We start from the raw sequence: 16,986 nt of genomic DNA on the forward strand, positions 1-16,986 counted from the left end.
AACATATATACCATTTTTAATTTCCAGTTTTATTTATGTCTTTTCGAGAATAGTTTTTTTTTTTCCTTTTTTTCTTAATTTTGTTTTTGAAATATAGTTTTCTTGATTAGAAAGCTTGACAATTAGTCAAACAACGACATAATAGAAAAAAGTCAACAACCGCCAAAATCGCGACAAAGAACGCAAACGTGAAACGCCTTGATGAGATCTCTCATCATTCAATTTCTTCTCTCTACTCACAGGCGAAGCAGCTGTAGATATCTTTAGGTCAGAGACGAGTCGTTGGCTTCATGCTGACGTGACCTTTCTATCCCTACGAGCTACGTATTTGTTTTAAACCTTACTATAAACAATGAAGAGGAAATTTGTAAGATTAACATAATCTCTGGAAGGCGATCAAAAAAAAAAAAAGTAAAGAAAAAATAATTCTACATGCATAGGTTTTTAACACAACGTTATTATTCTATAATCGGGACCGTTATAGACTTATAGTCTTATTCTGGTAATTAACACACAATGTACTACTGCATAATGGCATAACGGCATTATCTCAATGTTCTTTTTTTTTTTTTTTACATATATCAATTTCGCATATAAAGGATATAAAATCAGAAAACTGAATCACCTTAGGCGAATCTATAAATATGGGGACCATAAAAATAAAGAATTAAACTGTCTTGAATATTGAAATTTATATTTTTGTTGAGTGACTAAAATAATAATTGGAGTGAAATATATATATATATTCGACTCATGTACATGTATATCTTAGCTGTGTGTAGTAGTACTCTGTTAGACTTTCATCCTTATCTTGGATTCTATTCTCTTACTCGAATATGTATTAGATCAATACCATATCTTCTTTGATTGTACGGTCGTCCAAAAATTCACGTGTTAATGTATATCGACCTCTCTTGTTCAAGTAGGACTACACGAGATTATTCCTGAACAGTGAACACTGAACAAACTCGACTTATATATATACATTTAGTATATCAGAAGCTTAATGATCTAGTTGTGTTAACCAAAAGCAAAAACAAAACGAGGGATCTCCCAATTGTGGTCCACTTTTTTTCTGTGTGTGTTTGGATACGGAGTTTTAAATGAATAATAATAAACCAGTTTTTATCTAGTATCTATAAGCAAGTGCAACATATAGAACTATCCATAAAAGCAGAAACATTTGGTTGGTAATGTCAGCGTATATGTATTAATGCTTAAAATTCATTGATATGAATAACTCCAATTTCAAAATACCAAAAATTTATCGAGAGATATAAATCACATGTGAGTAGTTATTGAACTTAAAAAAAAACACATACACACACACACGTACAAGAAAAAAAAAAAAAAAAAAAAAAANTATATATTTTTGGGTCACAACACTAAAGGATATAATTTGAGAGGTTGGGGGGGGAATTAGGACCACTAATATTGAACATAATTACCCGAACGAGACAGAAATGCAGGAGATTTTGCATGTATGGTGAAAGAGAAAGGAGAAACACAATAATAGACAAATCATTAAAAATTCACAATAAATCATACTATCAAATAAATAAAATAAAAAATTTGTACGTGAGAGAGAGAGAGAGAGAGAGATTAACGTTGACGTTTGATGAGAGAGGGGTAGATTGGGGAATTTAAAGAAGAGAGAATCCAACACGAAATCTAAAATTAGATTTTGCATGCAGAGAGAGGCAGAGAAGAGAGAGCAAAAATTTCAACTGCCAACAAAAAAATAACACAGAGGGGAAGATTAGAGAGTGAAGACAGCGACCACTTAACAGAGCATGTCTCTCTCTCTCTCTCTCTCTTTCTTTTTCTTTTCTTTCTTCTTTTATTTGCTGCGATTCGCATGCTTGAATTTTAGGAAAAAAAATTAAAGAACAAAAATAAATAGCCCATTGGGCCTTTTTCCCATATGAATTTAATTTTTATTTAATTTTTTATCACAAAAACGATACTGTACTGCAAAGGACTGATTCAATTGATTTAACTCTCTCTCTCTTTTTTTCTTTTTCTTTCGGTTTTTGTTTTTACATCCGGTCTAATCTCTGGATTGTTATTTAATTAATTCAACAAAAACTGATTACTGTCTGTACAACACTAATCTCAAAAGCTGTAAGCTTGTTAGACTTTTTTAATAGCTGGGCTACTTACTACTACTACTACTGGACTACTGGTGAAAGTGAAACCACTAATAAAGAATAGCTTAACAACAACCTATATGACGGCAACAAAACATGATACCATAATTAAGCAAACGTAAAACACGGTACATTCTCATTGGAAAGAAAAATTAAGTCTATATTGTGTTGATAAATTATAGTATTTGATTGACCTAAAAACAAAATATGTTGATATAATTGTATGTTGTTAGAGTAGTATTCTAGTTATTATTATATATCAGAATTTTGGGTTGGGATAAATTAATTAATTTTGTAAAAAAAAAAATTGGTAGGTCTGAAATGTCATAGTCCAAGTAATCGAGGCCAATATGTCACGTCACATCTGAATCCTTATGTCATTCTCTCTTTATTCTGAACCATGGATTGGATCCATCCTTTGGCGTCATCTCTACTGGTATACACACCAATTTATTCCTATCAGTCTATTAGATTCATTCACATTAACTACTATTGTTATTATTATATAGTAAGAAAAAAACAAAGAGTATTTCTCTATAAAGCCACCTACGTATACTATACATGCAAAAAGGTCATAGCTATTCCATCCCGTTGAAAAGCATTCTTTATTTTGTTATTATTTTTATTTTTTGTAACAAATTTTTGTCTTCGTTGAAAAGGAACTCTGTAATCAGAGATTCTTGTTTTTCTTAAAAATAAAATTTACTAGTTAGATATTCTTACGCAAAAATTGACAAAAAGGCACTGAGGATATATAAAGCTAACGAAGTCGCTCTCCTTTGTCTAAAGGGTAACCAAATTATTTATAACAAAAAAGAAATATCCAACTAATGGAGAAAAGCCATGCAAACTGCAAAGCAACAATCTAGTATATTGTATGTGATCTTCAACTCTATACCGGGTTTCAAGATTTCTTTTTTGTAGATCCAAGATTTAAAACATTTTACTACAGTATTGACTTTTTCTTATATAACCCATAAAAATTTAGGTCTCTCATCCTCATATGTTTCCTAATTTTAGATAACTAGTTGATTACACATGAAACACATTTAAAAGATTAAGATATTTTTCTTTTCTCAAAACCAACGTTGAAATCCTGAGCCTAAATACTCCTAAGACCAAGACAGTCACCTCTAACCAAAAATTTGTTTTAATTGGATTAAGATTTGTTTAGTACCACTATTTCATATACTTCAATTTACTTATATATATTCAACGGTAAGTAAGTATAAATATAGAATAATCGATTTACTGAACAGTAGCAATAATCTTTTGTTTTATAACTATGCAATTTTAGACAGTTTATAGTCTTTCTAGGTCCAAAACCAGCTTTGATTATATTTATAACGTCTATTAAGTATATAAATCATCCATTCCAAGTATAAACATTTTGTTTCGGGCTTCCGTACGTTTTTCCAGTGTTAATATATCCGAAATTATGGTTACAATAACAAAAATGAATCATACATGTGTAGAAGAAAACTCCAAAACACTAATAAATTAGGAAGGTGCCTCTTTTACTGATACATGCCTCTCATGACCTCTGCAAGATCCCCTTTGAATTGTCTTCAAAAATATTTTTTTTTCTTTTCTTAAGTTTTTCTTTACACTGTATATTGGCTTTGGCTTTTCATGAAAAAAGCAATAAGAATGAGACCAAAGAGAGGGCTTTGTGTCTGGTTTTACCCTTTATATTTTATTTTAATTGTAATAAAAACAAAAGAAAAATAGCCAATAGTTTGAATCGGAATGTACTGAATATGACAGCCATCCAAAATTTTATTGATTTATTTTTTATCCTGCGTTATTGATAAATTAAAAAATTTAGTCAATAATTTGATTTATGATGGACAGGTTGGAACATTTGTTAAATTCTATCCAGAAACAGACCTGGTCTTCAAAATTCTGCATCCATATTTATGGTTCATATATATAGAAAGTTTTTTGCGTGTGGGGTTAAATAAATTAATTACAAAGATGAATTTCCTATAAATTTGTTATTTTAAAAGAAATTTAAAATCACAGTACGACTCTGAGAAAAAAAATATATATTTTCATATCCATAAATTACTGGTGGCATCTTTTTACCAAAGTGCATCTAAGTTTGGTAATGTTATCTACTCGTTCTTGTTATAATAACTTCTACGAAAATATTCAACGAAACGTTTTTGCAGTCTATCATATAAATTTTGGTTTTTGAGATAACGCCAAAAATATGATAAATGCTGTTAGACGCATACTAAAGCCCATTGTGAAATTTGGTCATGAAATATTTGATACCCATTTAATTTATTTGGGCCTTGGTTTTGAAGCGCGGCCTTTACTGGATCTAGTTTCACGAGCTGATTAATTTTTTCTCGAAACTTCAGATTGTTCTTTTCTAAGCCTCGAATTGAACTAATTTTTAAACATATAACAGTAAATATCTAACTGAACTTACCAAGAAAAATATATATATATATATATCTGATTGACAATACACAATAACCCTAGATTTTTAGTTAAGATTCATCTGCAAATATTGTTTTATTTTATTTTACGGTTACTTTATTAAGGCATGATCTCTTCTTGCACACACTTGATATAATATGTCGTCACTATAGATCTTTCCTATCGTCGTGTCGTGGATACTTGTCGAGATTAAAAGATTCAAAAAGAAGAGAAATAGAACGATAAGAGAGACAATGTACGTTGAATGTGTGCAACCTAGACACACTAGATGAAATTAAAATGGCGACCCATATTAATACTGTTTATTCGGGTATACATAACAATAAAGAGATTGAGAGAATATGGAATGGAGCCCATGCTTTGATGTCTTATTGTGTCCCATGTCTCCCTACGTCTATTCTCTATGAACCTTCCATTTCGATGTAAAGGTTGTGTTTATTTTTTGGTCTCTCTTTTTTTAAAAAAAAATGTTATTTAAAGGGAAATAACAATAATAATCGTTTTTGATGATATGATTTGGACCCATGTATGTTTATGCTACTATGCTTCCTACCGACAAACACAAACTAAATTGCTTCGCCTTTACCACGCCAAGAATCGTTAGTGTCCTTTTTTCATGTCTTAATTATAAACATGTATCAGTATTACAGTATCTTTGAGTTGTATTTTGGAAAAATAGATTCCATGATCGTGATCATTATGCTGATTTTGATGATAACACAACTTTAAATGTATATAATGTGTGTAGTGATAAAACCACTTTGTTAGTCAATTCAATTCCAATCGAATTGTGCCTCAGACTACAAATTTATACTCCCTCCGTTTCATAATATAGGATGTTTAGAGAATTATTTTTATTTCATAGTATAGGATGTTTCCAACTTTCTATGCAACTTTTAGATTAATTTTATATTTTATATTATGCAGTCTTGGATGTGATTGGTTAAATTTTTTGAAACTAACTTTTTCTTAATATGCGTGTTTCTACTCAAACATCCTATATTTTGAAACGGAGGGAGTATGAATTAGTATAAAATTTTCTAAAAAAGAAAAATGCAGAACAAACAAACTAGCTCAACGAACTAACTGAATATAAAATAAATTTAGTACATAATGGTCTGTTGAAGATTTATTAATTCAGTTTCTCAAAATGTGAGCTGTTTTCCTGTTATACGAAAACAAAAAAGTACAATTCAAATGGAATTTTACTAGAAACCAAATGTACTAATCATATGACTATTAAATAGTATTACTACATGAACACAAGAGTTTTCTTGTTTTCTTTGCTGTTTAACCACTTACTGCATGTCTGCATCATTGTAATATTCGTATATTGGTAAAAATAATGCCTATACTTGATCAAATGTTTATAACATTATATAAAGATTAACGCATCAAATATAAGGAAAATTAACAATATATTAATATATACATTTTGCTCAAACAGATTTTGGTTTCTAACTTTCTATAACATATATGATACTCCCTCTGTTTCATAATATAGGATGTTTAGAGAAGTTTTTTTATTTCATCATATAGAATGTTTTCAAGTTTCTATGTAACTTTTAGATTAGTTTAATATTTTATACTATGCAAATTTGTTTGTGATTGGTTAAATTTGTTTAAAGTGGTTATTTTTTAATCTGAATGCTTTACTCAAAATATCTTATATTTTGAAACAGAGTGAGTATGATTATTCTAGTTATATCATATACTATATAAGTATACTTTTAAAGTTTATATATGAAAACAAATTCGGATAACATTACTCCCAAATCAAAATACTCCAACCCTAGTTCGGATATCATTACTTCAAGTATATCTTATCATTCGAGTATATAATCATATTTATATTATCTAGGCATAAATGCGCACACGGCACACCTAATCAAAAAGAGAAGGGAATTAAATAAGATGAGTCCACATGTATAGTAGAGTAGCGCATGAGCTTTTTAGGCTTTGACTAAATACTTAAACCAAAACCAAAGTCCTAAAATCGGATTTGACGACAAAACCACTTAGGTAAGGGTAGGTGTCCACTAATCTAACAACAAAAGTCTAACCCCCTAAAGAGTTTTAAAGAACCTACCTATAGTAGTAGTATCATACTGACTTACTTATCTCTCACCTATCATGTCGACACTCCTCATGGGTCCCTCATCTTCCCACACGCCTCCCAATGTCCTATTACTACTACTTAACCCAAATTTTCACCACATCTTACCCAAATTTACCTTTTTACCCACTATTTTTTTTTCCTTGTTCCCAATGTTTTGTTTCTTTTTTGGCTAATTATTATTTCTCATTGCTTTATAGGGAAACCAAAATATAATTTTTGTCAATCTGGACCCAATAATTGAGAGATGTCAAAACTCAGAACCAATTTCAGTTTTGGCCGAAGAATGAAACCATATAGTTCTTCGATTTAGGGTTTTCCTGGCTGTTTATTTGGTGGACGTTTTCAACATTCAGTTCTTAATTATTGTAGGCATTTAAGTTCGTAAATATTACACGTTTTTTTTTCGTTGGCTTAGGGAATTTTATTTCCATTTTTACGACTTGTATAAATAGTTCTGACAATACCACGCTCCTTCCTGCTTACACTATGATTTTCCGATATTAGTTAATTAGTTTAATGATATAAAATACTATTACTGTCACTGAAAACGAAACGCGTCCATATCGCTACGTATAATATTTGCATAAGACAGATATATTTTTGAGTCGTTCTAGTTCATGCTCTAATAGACTAATACTGTACTATGCTATTGCATCAATACCTAATTAATACAGATATCGAAAGCTTATTTCGTACTATATCGAATGATTGGTGTAGTTAGTGTAGTTAATGCGATACATGTACGATTGGGTACGTGATAAAAATTAATTTCAAGCGATTAAAATGTTATCGAAAGGTAGACTGAAATGATAGTTTTAATTTATGATTCCCACGTTTCTAACCGTTTATTTGAAGTTGAGATATTATTTGGTTTGATTAAACTATACCATATCAATATGTTTGACCGACACCGAACTTTCTCACTTGGATATATATTAGTAGAAGTTAGCTGTTCCAAAATAACGGTCTTATTTTTGAATCTAACTGGTAGTAGTAACGTTGAGTTTTATAATTGTACGAAATAAAAATGTGTTTGGAATAGTGTAATGCAGTCATTACGTGAAATATATATTTAACATAATTAGACACTTATAGAATGTTATATAGACTATTATATCCATAAGTACATACTTGAACAATGTAAAACATAAATACAGTTAATGTACTCCGTGAAGTATATATATTTTGGGTCCATGGAACCTATCATAAAATACATTTTCGTGTAATTATTTGAAACACTGTTACGTTGTAGACCGTCAAGAAGTGTCAAAATATTCGGATATTTTATGATTAAAAAAGTCTGCATCCGTTTCCCAAAAATGCCTTGGTTGCATAAAGAATTCGTTTTATTCATCTTTAGTTTTGTTTATTATCATTGGTTTTGTAAGCAGGGGATATAGGTCGAAACCTATTCGAAAGAGGAGACTACGAAACGTACAAAAAAGTAGCCCGCAAAAATTTATATGTAAAACAATGCACTTTAGCTAAGTTGTACTTTTTCCTAATAACCATTTAATATTACAAACAGTAAAATCTTCAGAACCTTGCCATGATTAAGAATCTCGTTAGTAATGTCACAGAACTGTACACTACGAAAATACAAAATTTGGAGCGTGTCAAAAGAAAACTTCTTTTAGTTAGTGAATACTATAAAACTTCTTCTTGACAAAAATGAAATCTTTGAATACCTTATAAAGGAAAAAAAAAAATCTAGCGTAATCACGTTAGTCCGTCAATTTCATATATCATCAAATGAAACTCAATTTATGGGTTAAAACATTGAGATGCAGTTCGTTAACAATAAACTTGCCAAAATATGAAAATGCTAATTATTTCACCGAGTTAGATGGTTAGTAAATGCCCGAGAAATCGTTGTTTGGCCATCGTATGTGTGTTGTTGTTGATACAGGACCATAATACAATGTCGGGTAACTAAATGACTTATTTTACTACGTAATAGTATTATTTGAGTGATAATTACTTACATCATCGATGCATGTACACCACTTGTGACCTTTTTGTGAGTTAGTTTCATCTTAGGACATTTACGCAAAGCTTTAACTAACATATACGTTTCGTGTTGGATGGTATTGGTAGTCTTATCTCTTTCCATCGTTATTATATTCTCTCTTTTTCTCCATAAGCTACGTCAATATTCCAAAATAGTTTCTGTATTCTTCATTTTTTTGGTCCGTTACACATATGCTTAAAAACAGTTGACAATAATTTTATCTTCGTAAGGTTTAAAGTTTCGTATCAGCGTTACGTTGCTTGAAACTCTTTGTTGTAATTAACGTCAGATTTTATGACTAAAGAACAAATTGGTGATGTACCAAAAACCAAAGGCCGTATAATCCGAAATAAATTGTTCCACATAACTGAAATCCGAGTGTCACTTAATTTATGGTCGAACATAAATTAAAAACGCTTACTATAAGCACATCAAATCTAGCAATATTAATGAGCAACGAAAACAAAATCCAGCAAAAATAACATCCAAACTACTTTGTAGTTACGATATGATAGCCGTTGATGTAATATTTACTCAAGACATAGGATCATCTAAGAATAAAAATGGCCCATCCAATGTATATAACTTAAAGGAATCCTCGGGGAGACGACCAAAGAGGAGAGATGGTCCAAAAATATCATTGGAACCACGTGAATCTTGATAAATATTTGGTACTCCACTCGAACACTATTTATTATTTGAATAGGACAATTCTATTATTTGTTTCCTAGACTAAAAAACCTCACCCAAAGCGTGAATAATCGTATACATATTGCAAAATCTCACTTAAAAGTGTACCCCTTTGTTTCCTTCTGCAAATTCTTGTAAAAAAAAAAAACAAACCTTTACAAAAATTACAACGATTTAGATATATATCAATATATATACTCACCGACTCTAATGAATGAAGTGTATTACTCATCAGTAAATGTGTTGCTTTAGTTTTTCTTACGAACATTACCACAACTATCCTAATAACTCAAAGTGACAAGGCTTACAGCTAGTTTCTACCCATTTGTAACAACGTTACAGCTAGTTTTCCCTAAATGAAAACATATCACAAGAAAAGAAAATTAGTAAAAACTAAAATAATAACCCCGATAGAGAAATCGCCTACAAATTGGGGAATATGTCCAAATACTGCAAAATAATACACAAATAGCCTAGTTAAATTAAATGGTTTGGGACCATAATTTACAAAACCTTTGATTCAACGAATGATAGATTAAAAAACTTTTACTTTTACTACTACTAAGTTAAAATGGAAAAAAAATGAGGAACAAATTGGAAGCTAAGTTTTGTAGTACCTTTAAAGCAAAAAAAGAAACTTTTATAAAAACAAAGAAACTAAAAGCAAAATTAATAATGAAAAAGCATAGGATAAATATGTTGTAACATGTCCGAGATCCGGATTGTGTTTTTAGGTACACACCATTCTTGTCTCCTCCCAAAGCTTCATCTCTCTCTTTATCCCTACTACTATACTTATTAAAAAAGATAAAAAAAAAAAAAAGAAAATTACGCCTCGTTCTTCTCCCTCTGTCTCTCTCTCTCTTCTCTCTTCTGAGCTTTTTTTGGCTCTAGCTTTCTTCCTCCCATGGCAACTATCTCTCAAGTCATTATCTAACTTTTTTTATTACTTTTTTTTTTCTATACTTATTATGGATATTGGTGTTCATATTCTTGGGTCGGTTACTAGTAATGAAACACCGGGTGGTCAAAAACAAGAACTCAGAGTAGGTACTAAACAAGACAGATCCGGATTCAACGGTGATGATTACTACTTGCAACGAACCTTGAAGCTAGCTCGAACTACAGCAGCAACTAGAGAGGAAGAAGAAGATAACTTGTCTTCTTCTTCATCTTTTGCAGCTGCTTCTTACTGCAAAACGATGCCGTTTCACCAAGGCATTCCTCTGTTGAGATCTAACTCTCCTCTTGATTCTCGCCGGCAAGAACAAATGCTTAGCTTCTCAGACAAACCAGAAGCTCTTGATTTCACTAAATATGTCGGTTTGGATAATAACTGTAATAACAAGAGCTCTCTCTCCCCGTTTCTTCACCATATTCCTCCACCTTCTTACTTTAGAAACTCAGGTCTGTTAATAATGTCTTTTTAATTTGGTTAAATGGGTTTTTATATAATTTTTTAAAAGAACACATTATTGTATTGTGGAATGCAGGAGGAGGATATGGTTCTGGTGGTATGATGATGAACATGATGAGCATGCAAGGGAACTTCACAAGTGTTAAAGGTCCTTTTACATTGACTCAATGGGCTGAGTTAGAGCAACAAGCCTTGATCTATAAGTATATCACTGCCAATGTCCCTGTTCCTAGTAGTCTCCTCATCTCTCTCAAGAAGTCTTTTTATCCTTTTGGATCTTTGCCTCCTAGCTCTTGTAAGCTCCATTTTCTAGTTCAACATAACTTTAATCATTGATGATAACGTGTGTTTGTCAAACTTTTGGGATTTTGATTCAAGTCTTTTGTGGTGTGTGGTTGCATAATCCAAGAATCAGATTTTAGCTAAGTCTTTAATGTCATTTTTGGTGCTAATTCTCCTTCATAACATTGTTCTTGAGGGTTTTCAAGATTTGTGCTTTTAGTGTTTTGTTGTCAATGAGTGTGTTCTTTAATGTCATATCTATTGAAAAGTCTTTGCAACATTGATTGCTTTTAGGGGTTTTCAAGATTTTGTTAGCAATGGGTTAACGAGAGAGTGTTTATATCTGGCTTTGTTTGCAGTCGGATGGGGAAGTTTCCATCTAGGTTTCGCAGGAGGGAACATGGATCCAGAGCCAGGGAGATGCCGTAGAACAGATGGGAAGAAATGGCGGTGCTCAAGAGACGCTGTTCCTGATCAGAAATACTGTGAAAGACACATCAACAGAGGCCGTCATCGTTCAAGAAAGCCTGTGGAAGTCCAATCTGGCCAAACCGCCACTGCCGCAACCAAAGCGGTTACAACAACACCGCAACAGCCTGTGGTCACTGGTAATAGTAACAACAGGCGTGCATCAAATAGTAACCGCAGCCTCGCCATTGGAGGTGGTCAATATATCAATCCTTCTACAGAGTCTCTACCTAACAACAACAGGTGAGAAAAACATATCTTTTTGATACTTTTTGCATATTCCCTTCATGATCATATCTCTCACTCACTGATTCTTGCAAAAACAGAGTTCGAAATCCGCAAATATATCCTTCCACCGTCAACTTACAACCCAAGGAATCTCCTGTTATTCATCAGAAACATAGAAACAACAACAACAACAACAACCCTTTTGAGTTTGGACACATATCCTCTGATTCACTACTCAACCCTAATGCGAATACGTCAAAGACCTATGGATCATCGTTCTTGGATTTCAGCAGCAACCAAGACAAGTATTCAGGGAATCATAATCACAACTCTTGGCCTGAAGAGCTGAAATCAGATTGGACACAGCTTTCAATGTCAATTCCAATAGCATCAACATCTCCTTCCTTCTCACACAACAACAACAACAACAACAACAATGCTCAAGACAAAACCACACTCTCGCCTCTCAGGCTATCTCGCGAGATTGATCTTTCGATCCAAACCGAGGAAACAACGATCGAGCCTGCTGCTAAAAAGGTGAATACTTGGATACCAATCTCATGGGGAAACTCATTAGGAGGTCCTCTAGGTGAAGTACTAAACAGCACAACGAATAGTCCAACACTTGGATCTTCTCCTACAGGGGTTTTGCAAAAGTCCACGTTTTGTTCACTTTCTAACAACAGCTCCGTGAGCAGCCCCATCGCTGAGAACAACAACAGAAACAATGGCGACTACTTTCATTACACAACAACCTGATAACTCAAAACTAGTCTTGATGCGGCAACAAACAAAACAAAAAAAAAAAGCTCTGTTTTTTTATTTTCTCTTTCTTTATATGTTCTGTTGTATCTTTTGTAAGAGGAAATTAGAAAATCGTTGTACTTCTGATTCTTTCTTCGTCTCCGAGTTCTGAATCTGGATTTGTTTGATTATTATTCACTTAAATATAATCACAATCTTGATTCTAGTTTTCCTACATCAAGAACAGAACAAAGCTAGGGTTATCATCTTGCTCTTTCATCAAAGATAAGGTTTTAGGGTTATAAGGATCTCTTCAAATGATAAGGGCCTAAACTATTGGGCTTCTGATCCAAGAGTTTATTTGGGCCGATATGTAACGAACTAATCATGGTTCGCATATTACATTCGGGACTAATAAAAAGTAAGATAGTGTTAACCGGTTTATTAGGCTTTGGTTTTGGTTTAGAATTTGATTTAATCATTCTTATTAAACAATAACATTATGGGCCTTATGGCATGATGTCAATGCGCACAAAAGCCTTTCCACTAAGTAATAATGTATTAATTTAATAACTCTTTTTCGTTATTTATTTTATTTATCATACACAACACGAGAGAGGGAAAAATAAAAATCTCTTCTATTTTTATGTTTTTCTCTCAAAAAAGTAACAATATACAAAAGAGAAAGTGGAATATTAGAAAACTATCACTTTCTCTTCCTAACGTTTCCATTTCATTTACATAAGAGAGATAGAGAGATACATAGAGAGATTTTTTTTTTTGCTTCCATCTCTTTTTTTTTTTCTTCTTCTTATTGTTCTAATTTTTTTTTTCTACATATATATTTTTCTTCTCCTTAGACAAGTTGATCGATGGTTGAAGATGGGTTACTTATGTTCAGTCATGATCATTCTCCGGTTATGAAGTTCCCACTGTTGCTGTTGTTGAAGTTGTCTAATGATCAAAACCCGTCGCATCTCCGATAGTCTCAACCGAAGAATCTCTTGTTCCGTTACGAGCCGGTTATTGTCTGTGTTCACTCGTTGAAGCTGGTGTAATACTAACCGAAGCCGGTTCCCGAGCTCACGGTTTTCTAAATCAAGACGGTTTACTTGGTTCCTTAAGTTATCGATGTGGCTCTGTTTACGCATTCTCGACCGTTTCGCTGATTCCCGGTTTGATTCCATCCTCTTCCTCTTTCGCTCCTCGGTCATCTCCGGTTGGGTTAAAAATTTCCCGTTATGGTTCTGCTCTCCCGAACCGGAATTCGTGATGGCTGTCAATTTTTTTGGGTCTTCCGAGTCTGGTTCGTGTGCTTGAGAGCACGGTAGACCGTCTGATTGGTTGGCGTCGTCAAAACCGGGACTAGTTTTGACGAAACCGAGACAAGATTCGTCAGAACCAGTTTTCATGTAATGAGAACCGGAATTAATTCTGACGGAACCGGTGTCTGATTCACCATAACAAGGGCTTGGTACGGCCGGTTCAAGAGACATTTGGTCCACGGAAAAGAAGAGATCAGAGCAGTCCCATTCCCAAGGAGTGAAGCCGGTTTGGAAACCCGAAAATTGATTAACCAAACCCGGTTCAGAGAATGAAAAGGCCGGTACAGTGGACAACATGATAACAAATTTTTTCTAATAGAGAGATGAGAGAAATTAGGAGGGGAAAAGGGAAGAATTGCATTGTTGGAGGCTGATATTTATTGACAAAACCAAGAGGGGTAATTTGGTAATATTGTTAAAATACGATGTACGACCGTAGATTATACTGTATAAACAGCTTTTGAGTCATCTTGCACTATGGTGGGGTTTAAAAATTAAAAACTTGAAATTTTTATTTTGTAGAGCCAACTTTTTTAAAAGCAGGAAATATTTCGTGGGACACCATTGCTCGTTTTGGGTCCATATATAACTCCTCCAAATTTTTTTTTTTAACAATATTTGAAATTTCAATATAACCAAATGTCTGTAATAGCTTAGTGATGAAGAAAACAGTCCATATTTCACACGTTTTGAATAATAAAAAAATTTCAAGAATGAGATATTTCTTTATCCACCTAGAAAAAGTTCACCCATTCATATTGAAATTGAATACTTCATCTAATCTTCTCTTGAAATGCTTGTTATAGAAGATTCAACCAAAAATCATAATATTATATATACATTTAACAAAACGTTCCACGACCATTTGAGATCTCTTTCATCATAATTCTTCATTCATATTTATTCTCTCGAATCAAGCATTGTTTTTTAGTTTATGATATGTTCTTCAAGTTTGTAATTTTGTGTGTAAATTTGGTATATATGTGAACATATACTTGTTATGATATTGACAGCCACAATAGGGTGATTCTGGTTCTTTGTTCTTGTTCAAGATTTCTGATTTCTTTAGATATGTTCACTGTTTAATTTCCTTTTTTTTTTAAAGAAAAAGAAAATCTTTCTTTATTATATTAAATTCTTTTTAACACGGGATGGACACACACTGGACGGGGACTAGAATCATCATTTCAGTCGGGGAAAAAGAAAGAAGAGAGATGGAGTAAATTAACTAAAACCAAAAAAGAAAGAATCTAAGGAACACATACACTTTACAATTAACTGAACCAAACTGGTGCTTTGCATGAGAGATGAGACCAATGCTTTTTGTAAAGAACCCTATAAGTTAACCTACGACCATAAAGTATATTACTTGCTTGCTACCCGGAAACATTGAAGATAAAAAGTAATAATCCTACGTCGATTAAGTATATGTAGCAAATTTAGACTATAGCTAGGGTGATTTGAGTTTCAACAAAAATACTGAAAAATCGAGGATATAAAGAACGAAAAAAGTGTGCTTAGTGCAAGCCCGAGTATAGATTTCTAATAAAATACTCTTATACCTTTAGTTAGCTTATATATGATCAGAAAAACAAAATGTGGAGCAACAGCCACATGCATTTCATATAAAATAAAGCAGAGAGGACAAAAGACATATATGATGATTTTCATACTTATTATATACACGCAGCTTTATAAATAGCCAGACTCATGTTTTGGTTCGGTCTCATGTGAAATCAAACTTTAATGTCCAAAGAAAAGCTTCACAGATTAGCTTTTTCTATATATGATCCCAATTTTCATTTTATCTTAATTAAATCAATATTCCATCGCATAGATATGCTCTTTACTCTTACGTGAAATTTGTGCATCTTAAGTCTATATATATTATGGTATGTTTTTGATATACACTAAACTACTAAAGTTTTCGAGTGGAGGGACCTAATATTACTATTGTTAATCACTGGAAAAGTCATATGGCAGACCGGTCGATGAGCCAAGAGCCAAGCTTGTGCCCGGCTGGTGAACCAGCTTTCAACATCGGCTTATAATGAACAGTATACGTAATCGTTTCAAAAATGAGACGACAAAGTTATGTTCTACGATAATCTTCTAAAACTATCTCTAATGTATATTTCTATGTTTTTCTATAAAATAGAGTAACTTTATAATAAAGCAAGAGTTAGTGTAAAAAAATAGAGGTGAGAATAGAGTTGCTCTATATATAGAGCAATCTGGAGTAAATATTGCTCTATAATAGAGTTTTAACTCTAAAATAGATTAGGGTTGGAGATGCCCTAAAATTTGTTAATTAACAGAAGTTGTTTATAATTAATACAAAGTTCTCAAATTTTTATACAGGTCACTCGATTTTTAAATTTTTGATAATTGATACAATGATTTTTCTAAAGTGAAATTACAAACGTCTATAAATCAAAAAAAAAATTTCACGTCATTATTGTATTAAAGGCTACGGAATACCATACATACATCATGGGAAATGAAAAAAAGTTTATAAGACGGAAAGCACAACAGTTTACTTGAAAAATGATGGCACAACTTTAGCTTGAATATTCGTTGAACCTTAACACGTAATTATATAATCAGATTATATATATATAATCCTAAACTTTATAATCTTTTAGGTTTGCCCGACATATATACGTAGCCTAGAACCCCCTACAAATCAAGTATATTGATGACATTTTTGTTGTTAATAAGAAGAAAACTCTCTTCTTAGACTAGTTACATATAAAGTGGTACGTTAAACTTAAAAGTTCGAAAGACTTGGACTACCTATAATAGTGTCGGCTGCTCTATAAGATTATAAGTTTATAACATTTTAATGATACATGTATCTTACCAAAGTGGAATCCGGACAATGACCAATATGTACATACCAAAAAAAAACTAAATACAAAATTCCCATATATCGAACTTTTTCGAAAATTTTAGAATTTCATTAATTCTTCTGTTCATATTTGTAGACATACGTACATAGAATCTTTCTTTATCATCTATATAGTTTCTTGGATATAACTAAAAAAATGGCGATGCGAATCACTAAGAGTCTAAGACGACATTATTCTTTACCCTTATGC

The 16,986-nt window shown here is 32.3% G+C and overlaps 2 protein-coding genes across 2 annotated transcripts; one reads left to right on the top strand and one right to left on the bottom strand.

The window, feature by feature from the left end:
• LOC104729390 (growth-regulating factor 2) lies at positions 10,156-12,716 on the top strand. Its single transcript, XM_010448327.2, has 4 exons — positions 10,156-10,828; positions 10,915-11,133; positions 11,480-11,831; positions 11,915-12,716. Exons 1-4 carry the CDS (start codon positions 10,393-10,395, stop codon positions 12,573-12,575), a joined length of 1,668 nt encoding a protein of 555 aa, XP_010446629.1. The 5' UTR covers positions 10,156-10,392; the 3' UTR covers positions 12,576-12,716.
• LOC104729391 (light-inducible protein CPRF3) lies at positions 13,181-14,451 on the bottom strand. Its single transcript, XM_010448328.2, has one exon. It carries the CDS (start codon positions 14,180-14,182, stop codon positions 13,448-13,450), a length of 735 nt encoding a protein of 244 aa, XP_010446630.2. The 5' UTR covers positions 14,183-14,451; the 3' UTR covers positions 13,181-13,447.

This window comes from Camelina sativa, chromosome 12 (genome assembly GCF_000633955.1).
Source record: "Camelina sativa cultivar DH55 chromosome 12, Cs, whole genome shotgun sequence".
Lineage (NCBI taxonomy): Eukaryota > Viridiplantae > Streptophyta > Magnoliopsida > Brassicales > Brassicaceae > Camelina > Camelina sativa.